The sequence below is a fragment of the Myotis davidii genome, unplaced genomic scaffold (genome assembly GCF_000327345.1).
Source record: "Myotis davidii unplaced genomic scaffold, ASM32734v1 scaffold3548, whole genome shotgun sequence".
Lineage (NCBI taxonomy): Eukaryota > Metazoa > Chordata > Mammalia > Chiroptera > Vespertilionidae > Myotis > Myotis davidii.
The window spans coordinates 11,758-20,398 of record NW_006299259.1 but is presented as its reverse complement, the minus strand read 5'-3'; the positions used below and the strand labels follow the sequence as shown (position 1 = coordinate 20,398).

General features: G+C 47.3%; 1 protein-coding gene across 1 annotated transcript in view; it reads right to left on the bottom strand.

Annotated features, from left to right (window-relative positions):
• Positions 1–8,641, bottom strand: part of LOC102754026 (complement C3-like) — a 37,227-nt gene that overhangs the window by 23,563 nt on the left and 5,023 nt on the right. The window contains 9 exon segments of the mRNA XM_015571130.1: positions 2,758–2,843; positions 3,098–3,206; positions 6,138–6,257; positions 6,260–6,328; positions 6,379–6,592; positions 6,960–7,121; positions 7,484–7,687; positions 7,816–8,025; positions 8,469–8,618. Coding sequence (XP_015426616.1) covers positions 2,758–2,843; positions 3,098–3,206; positions 6,138–6,257; positions 6,260–6,328; positions 6,379–6,592; positions 6,960–7,121; positions 7,484–7,687; positions 7,816–8,025; positions 8,469–8,618 — 1,324 coding nt within the window.

The window sequence follows — 8,641 nt, the reverse complement described above, 5'->3', positions numbered from 1 at the left end:
CATTCAGCCGCTCAATGTCTTTTGATTGGAGCATTTAGTCCATTTACATTTAAAGTTATTATCGATATGTACTGGTTTGTAGCCATTTTTAGTTTTTTATGCCTGTGCTCCTTCTTCCCTTTTTATTTCTTCTTTTCACACAAGTCTTTTTAGCATTTCTTGCATTGCTGGCTTGGTGGTGATAAACTCCCTTAGCCTTTTTTTGTTTGTTAAGCTCCTTATTTCCCCTTCAATTTTGAATGATAGCCTTGCTGGATAGAGTATTCTTGATTCAGTCCCTTGCTTTTCATCACTTTGTAAATTTCCTTACATTACTTTCTGGCCTGATGTGTTTCTGTTGAGAAATAATTTGATAATCTAATGGGAGATACCTTGTATATAACTTTCTGTCTTTCTCTTACAGTCTGTAAGATTCTCTCTTTGTCCTGAACATTTGCCATGGTAATTATGATGTGTCTTGGTGTGGTTCTTTTCGAGTTCACCTTGTTTGGGACTCTCTGTGCTTGTGTGACTTTTTTCTTCCCCACCTCGGGGAAGTTTTCTGATATTATTTCTTTAAATAGGTTTTCTAAACCTTGTTCCTCTTAAATAAAATATTTGCACTTAATATTGTGAGTTTTAATACACCTGCCTTTTAATGTTTTAATATTTTTTGACAAATTTAACCTTTAAATTATACATAGAACATGCCTTGGCTCTGATTTCTGTTTAAAATTGGAATATTTTGTTCATCATAGATTTTTCTCTACTCACTTTTATTTTAAAAACTGCTGCAGTGGGATATTATTTATCTTGATGACTGACTTTTTGGCACCCGCTTTTATTTTGCACTGAAAGTCGGGGCCTTCCTTCCCTCACCCCTCCAGGCCCTGCTATAAACCTTCCCCATTTATCTAGAGCTCCTCAGGTTTCACTCCAGCTGTGGGTGAGGGGGACAGGTATACCTTTTGGTCACGCTTCACAATCTGACCACTGATGTTTCAATCCCCCATTTCATCCTGCTTCCTCCTCTTTCTTAATCACTTTACCCACTATCATGTTGACAGCACCTCCTTCAATGTTTTTGTGGTTGAGAATTATTCTGTACTAAACTGCAATGGTGGATTCATGTCATGAAACATTAGACCAAACACATAGAATGTACAACACCACGAGTGAATTCCTACTGTCAGCTATGAACTTGGGGTCTTCACAACTGACTATATCAAATGCACCACTCCGGTGGGGGATTTTGGCAGTGGAGGTGGCTGTGCATAGGGTTGGCAGTGGCAGAGGGTATATAGGAAATCTCTGTATTTTTCGCTCAAATTTTTTAATATATATGTTTTTTATTGATTTCAGGGAGGAAAGGAGAGGGAGCGAGAGCTAGAAGCATCAATGATGAGAGATAATCATTGATCAGCTACTTCTTGTATGCCCCCTACTGGGGATTAAGCCTGAAACCCAGATATGTGCCCTTAACTGGAATCGAACCAGGGACCCTTCAATCCACAAGCTGAGACTCTATCCACTGAGCCAAACCAGCTAGGGCTTTGCTCCATTTTTAAAACAGAATATGTTTTGTTTTTGTTAATGGTCACCCGAGGATATTTTTCCCCACTGATTTTAAGAGGGAATGGAAGGGAGGGGGAGAGACAGAGAGAGAAACACTGTTGTGAGACACATTCATTGGTTGCCTCCAGCACAGGCCTCAATCTCCGGAAACCAGGGTTTTGAACAGGAATCAAATCTGCCACCTTTTGTCGTACAGGCTTATGCTCCAATCGACTGAGCCAAACTGGCCAGAGCCTTTCTGCTCAATTTTGCTGTGAAACTAAAATTTCTCTAAAACTAAAATCAATTTTAAAAATAAAAGGCACTGCCCAGCCAGCATGGCACAGGGGTTGAGCATCAACCCATGCACAACGAGGTCACTGGTTTGATTCTCAATGAGGGCACATGCCTGGGTGTCAGCTCCATCCCCAACAGGGGGCATGCAGGAGGCAGCCAGTTGATGTAGATGTTTATCTCTCATCAATGTATCTGGTCTCTCTCCCTTCCTCTCTCTCTAAAAAATCAATAAGAACATATTTTTTAAAATAATAAAATAAAAAGCACTAACACCCACAGTCTAGACTCTGATGGACCCGCCCCACCAAGTAACCAGGGGGTAGAGTGTTAGCCACCAAGAAGCAGAAATTGGATGAGAAACAGAAATTGCCCGGGGCCCTGGGGCCTGAGAAGCCACCACCTCACCTTTCCTGTCAGACAAGCTCACAGCCATGATCTCCCAGGTGGTGATGGAGTCTCTCAAAATCACCTCTATGGTCTCTTTCTGCTCAATTTTGCTGTGAAACTAAAATTTCTCTAAAACTAAAATCAATTTTAAAAATAAAAGGCACTGCCCAGCCAGCATGGCACAGGGGTTGAGCATCAACCCATGCACAACGAGGTCACTGGTTTGATTCTCAATGAGGGCACATGCCTGGGTGTCAGCTCCATCCCCAACAGGGGGCATGCAGGAGGCAGCCAGTTGATGTAGATGTTTATCTCTCATCAATGTATCTGGTCTCTCTCCCTTCCTCTCTCTCTAAAAAATCAATAAGAACATATTTTTTAAAATAATAAAATAAAAAGCACTAACACCCACAGTCTAGACTCTGATGGACCCGCCCCACCAAGTAACCAGGGGGTAGAGTGTTAGCCACCAAGAAGCAGAAATTGGATGAGAAACAGAAATTGCCCGGGGCCCTGGGGCCTGAGAAGCCACCACCTCACCTTTCCTGTCAGACAAGCTCACAGCCATGATCTCCCAGGTGGTGATGGAGTCTCTCAAAATCACCTCTATGGTCTTGGAGGAGACTCTAGATGGAGGAGAAATGGGGGCCTTAGGAGAAGATGTGATGGAGGGGAGAGTAGGTAATGAGGGGCCCCAAAGGGACCGGTTGGAGGGCGAGGGTGTGGGCATGTGGAGGTTTTTCTATATTGGGTTGTGGAGTTCCACTATGATTCCAGAAAACAGAGGAGGTAGGGGTGCATGCAAATTAAATGTTCTGGTCCTGAGTGTTGGTAGGAAGTGCCTGGAGGTGGTTTGGAATGAGGGGTGCCCCAGCCTTACCCATTTTTCTCTGGGTCCTCTAACACCTCCATCTTCCACAGCCAGCTCTCAGGGAACTCGCTTCTGGAAAGGATGTCTTCTTCCGGCATGATATCATCATCCAGGTCACCTGGGCAGGTGGGGGGCAATCTGGGTTTAGAGCAGACCCACTTCCCCTGCTGGTAGATACTCATCTCTACAGCCCTGGAGGGGTTCCTGGCAGTGAAACACATCCAAAGACAAATGATGAATTGTCTGTAAGTTAAAGGCTGTTTCCCTTTGAGGGATCCTGCCTCTATAAAAATGTTAAAAGTCATATTTTATACAAGGGCGTTGGTATAAAGACAAGGATAATGCAGGCTAGGAGAAGTCATTTCCCCTGATTTCCAAGAAACAAAAGCATTTTCATCAGCTTCTAAAGGTATCCTGACCCCTGGCACGGTGCCTGCTGCATCAGAAGTGACATTGGTTATGAGAGCAACCAGGTGAGCAGACAGTCTGGACTGATGGAAACCCTGAAGGCCTCTACAGCCAACTGGGCACCATCAGCAAGTGAACACAGCTGGCCTGGGCTAGGGCTCACCCCTGGCTGGGCGCTCCTCAAGAAATTGTGGACAGGCTTTAACTTGGCTCTGGGTGTGTCTAACAACAAAGCAGGTGGAATTGCACAGATGCCTAAATCCATTCATGCTCTGGGATAATCCACCAAAGTGCCTTTGGCGGTACTAGTGTTTCAGTGATGGCGAGCCTATGACATGCGTATCAGAGGTGACACATGAACTCATTTTTTTGGTTGATTTTTCTTTGTTAAATGGCATTTAAGTATATAAAATAAATATCAAAAATATAAATCTTTGTTTTACTATGGTTGCAAATATCAAAAAATTTCTATATGTGACATGGCACCAGAGTTAAGTTAGGGTTTTTCAAAATGCTGACACAACGAGCTCAAAAGGTTTGCCCTCATTGGTTTAAGCCATCCTCTGTCTCACCCTCACTTGACTAAAAAACATACACTATACTGAGAAATAAATCTCCCCGTGGGGTAAACTACAGCCCAGCAGGTTTGTCTAACTCCCTCGGTAGCCTTATCTTCTCTTTGCAGAAGTAAGTCTGTGTCATGAGTAGAAAGCGGCCTGCCTAGTTGTCATCATTTGCAAAGAGATTGAAGATAGTCTTTTGCTCACGTGTGTTAGGAATCTTTGTGTCTTTTGTGGGTGGAGGGATGAAGGGGATGTGAGCTTTCTGGCTACAAAAAAATTAGAAATATTTCTTCACTGTGTCAAGAGCTGCCTAAGCCCCACCCCACCAAGAGTAAACATGTTCACAAAAATCACATGTTACCACATAAGGAGTCCATCCATATCTTTTATTTTAAAGGTTAAGTGATATTGATCTTTGGGAACAGCTCTCTTCACTTAAATTTTAAAAGATGTTAAAAATCAAAAACAAAACTCATCCCTACCTGGTTTGGCTCAGTAAATAGAGTCAGCCTGCAGACTGAAGGATCCTGGGTTTGATTCTGGTCAAGGGCACATGCAGTTTTGGACTCGATCCCCAGTGGGGGTGTGTGCAGGAAGCAGCCGAGCAATGATTCTCTCTCATCATTGATATTTCTATCTCTCTCTCCCTCTCTGACATCAATCCTATATAATAAAAACCTAATATGGTAAGTATCTGGTTGTCTGGTCATCCATTCAACCAATCAAAGCTTAATATGCTAATGATATGCTAAGGCTGCTCAACTGCTCGCTATGATGTGCACTGACCACCAGGGGGCACACACTCTGACTGGTAGGTTAGCTTGCTGCTGGGGTCCAACTGATCCAGACAGAGCGAGAAGGGCCAGACATGCCTTGGAGCCCTCCTGCGGACCTCCCTGGCTGGCCAACTTTCCACAGCCCTCCCCGGCCCTGTTTGTGCACTGGTGGGTCCCTCGGCGGGGCCTGTGCTCTCTCACAATCTGGGACCCCTCGGAGGATGTTGGAGAGGCAGTTTCGGCCTGATCCCACAGGCCAGGCTGAGGGACGCCACTGGTGAACGAATTCATGCACCGGGCCTCTTGAAATAATAATAAAAAATACATAAAAGGAATAAAGAGGAACTTTACATGGAGAAACAGGGCAGACACCACCTTAATCAAGCGATCAAGGTTCACATCAGCAGTGATAGTTCAAGTCAATTCTACCTGCCTCCTGATCAGACGCACCAAGAAAGACAAAGTATCTCCTCTGGGAAAGCCCTGCCCAAAATGCAAAATCTGATTGTGAGCAGGAGTAACATCAGGCAGACTCAGGGGGCTGAACAACTTTCAAATGATCTGGCCTGTATATCTCATGTATGTGAAGATATGGCCTGTATATCTCATGTATGTGAAGATATGGCCTGTATATCTCATGTATGTGAAGATATGGCCTGTATACCTCATGTATGTGAGGAGTGTGAGAGTCACAGAGAGACCCTGGGGGTGGGGCAGATAGGAGGAGGCTGAAGAGACACAACCAGACACACCAATGCAATGTGTGATTCTGAACTAGGTCCTATTCCTATAGAGAAATAAAATAATTTAAAATGTGGCAAAATTTGAGTGGAGTCTGTGAATTACTTGGTGGAAAGGAATTCACGTTAATGTCCTGATGCTGAGCAGTGTGCTGGGGTGTTTAGGAAAATATCTTTGCTGCCTAAAATAATCCTCACTAAACTATTCAGAACTCTCAGGGCATCAAACAGTTCAAGTGGGGGAAAGGTTTTTAACCTGCACAAGTTTGTCTGTGAGTTAAAGGCTGTTTAAAGAAAAAAAGATCATTATTTTTCCATTTGTCGGCCAGCCAGCCACTGGGCAAGTTTCCCAATCTTCCTTAGGTTTTAAGCAGAAGCATTCTTTTTGTTACTTTTCATCCTGTAATTGATAACGCAATTTCCCTCAATTTCACAAGCCGCTCACACTTGCATTTGCCCTTAGCAAATTAGATCCACACAATTTCCAGTCCCCAGTGATGGGCACCTCCCCCTCCCACCACCACCAGCCCTCAGGCAGGGCACCCCAGACCACAGGACTAACTCCTGGCCAGGCCCAGGTCACTGTCCCGGCTGTGCTCCAGCCGCTGCCTGGTGATGTAGCTGCAGCAGTCCAGGAAGGCGTCCACATAGGCCTTGTCCTGGAGGATGAACTGCGCCCTGGGTACCTCATGGGGTTCTCCCGCATACCGCCCTCACAGCACTTGCGCAGCTCCTTGCTGGGGTACTCACCCGCTGTGGGAACACCCCCCAGTCAAGTCCCCACAGGGCCTCCCAGGGAGGACCTGCCCAGGTCCAGGCCATCCCCTCCTCCCACTTTGCTGGGATCTCAAAGGACAGGGTGTAAGGGTAGGGGAGGCGGATGAGGGCTCCCACCTTTGCCCATCCTCTCCTCCATGAGCTCTGGAAGCCCAGCCCAGCATCTGTAAAGACTCCCGCATAGTTCTTTCCACTGCCTGGTGTGCAGCCAATGTCTGCCTTCTCCACTGTGTCCCAGATCTGCAGGGTGGGGAGGGAGTCAAGGGCAGGCTGAGGCCAGGCCAGCACCAACACATCCACCCAACCTCACTACCATCCTCATCCCAGGCCCAGACACTCCACAGTGGATGATCAGAGTGTGCTGCTGTGGGACTCAGAGCTGTGCCCATTACCATGACTGTCCCCAACTTAGACCCTGTCCATCCACATTTATATCTGCAACTTGAACTTCAACGCATCCTCATGTCTGTGTCCATTTTGGCTTCTGCACTCAACCCACACTCAACCTCACGTCACTGGTTGTCCCCAGCGCCATTCCCACCTCAACCCAACGCCATCTCTTTGCCTCTGCCATGTTTTACCCAACCTCAGTGACATAGGGACATACCTTTTTCTGAGTCAACCTGTTCTTCTTATTCAGTACAAACACGCCCTTGTCCACGGCCACCAGCCCCACTCGAGCCCCCTGGTTACCCTCAATCTTGAGCAATATCTGTTGTCCAGGTAGATGCTGATGCTTTTCCTCCTCCATGGCACTTTTCACCACCAGCTGTGAGGAGGTGGGAGGGGTAGGCAGGAGAAGTCAGCCCAGCAGGGCCCCAGCCTTGGTCGGGAGAGGACAGAAGGGGTCCTGGTCTGCTCTGGAAGGAAAGAAAGGTGGACACAGAGAAAGAAGAAGGGAGACGCACAAAACCAACATCAGGTAGAAAGTCAAGGAAAGAGAAAATTGGCAGAAAGAGAGATACTGAGAGTAATACAGGGAAGAAAACAAGATGGAAAAGGAGAAGAGAGAGGCAGGAACTCTATGAGCAGAGGAGAGAAGTGGGTTCAGAAGGACAGAGAGAGGCAGAAACAGAGAAAGCCATGGCCGGGCTGAGTCACGGATGGGCACAGAGACACAGCAACACTTACCGTGCCCACACACGAATCTTTGACATCCACCCACACGGAATCAGCTACCACCTCCCTCTGACCTCCATTGTTCAGTGTGTAATAGGCCACCAGGCGGAAGGAAGGAATAAACTCTGTCGTGATGGTCAGAGGCAGCACCACCAGGACCTGGCCGGGCTCTCGCACCTGGCGTCCCACCTTCAACAGCTTCCCCTTGTTCATGACCTTGGGAGACAGGTTGGCAGAAGGATCAGGAAGGCGGAGGGAGGGTGTAGGGATCTGGAAGGGGTAGGACTCCAAGGGCTGGAGAAGTGAGGAGGGGGGAGACCTGAGGATTGCAGGAAGCCACACACCAGGTAGGTGAAGTATCGGACATTGGCATCGTGGCCAGGGTCCATTTGCAGGACAAAGTTGACATTGAGCGTGTCCCCTGGCTTGAGCTCTGTGGCGGCCGTGGATAGGTGCAGGTAGTTGTTGGAGTTGCCCATCGTACTGTAGGGTAGGGCCTGCATTTGATTGGAAGCCTGTCGCCCCTCCGGGAGGCCCTCCTTCATTGTGCGTACCTGAGCAGGGAGACAGGGATGCATGCTGCCGACTTGCGATGTCCATGCCCTAATCCCTGGCACCTGGCAATATGGCACCTGGTGTGACAAGAGGGACTTTACAGATGGGATGGAGTTAAGGATCTGGACATAGGCAGACTATTTTAGGTTACTCAGGTATGCTAATGTCATCACAAGGGTCCTTATAAGACACCCATGCAGATGACAGGAGGCCCTGTATAAATGGCAGGAGGAACCTCTATCCAGATGGTAGGACTCCCATATGCAGACAAGACTCCTCTATGCAAATGAAACACCTCTATGTGAAGGGCAAGTTCCATTTATGCAAATGAAAGGTTCCCTACTATACACATGGTAAGATCCCTTTGTACAACCATTAGAAGCTGCTGTACAAATAAAGTCCTCTGTTTCCCTGGGGTGGGGTCCTGCTGGTGCAGACTCACAGTGATCAACAGGGGCTTCAGGCTCTTGTGTGTGTTGATGGTGAGCTTAGCCAGGCCATCATCGCGGGTCACAGAATGCACTTGATTGGAGCCCTGAGTGGCCACAGGGACGCGGCCAGCGGGGGAGCCATCAGGGTTCGTCACATACACCTGTGGGTGCAGGAAAGGTGGAG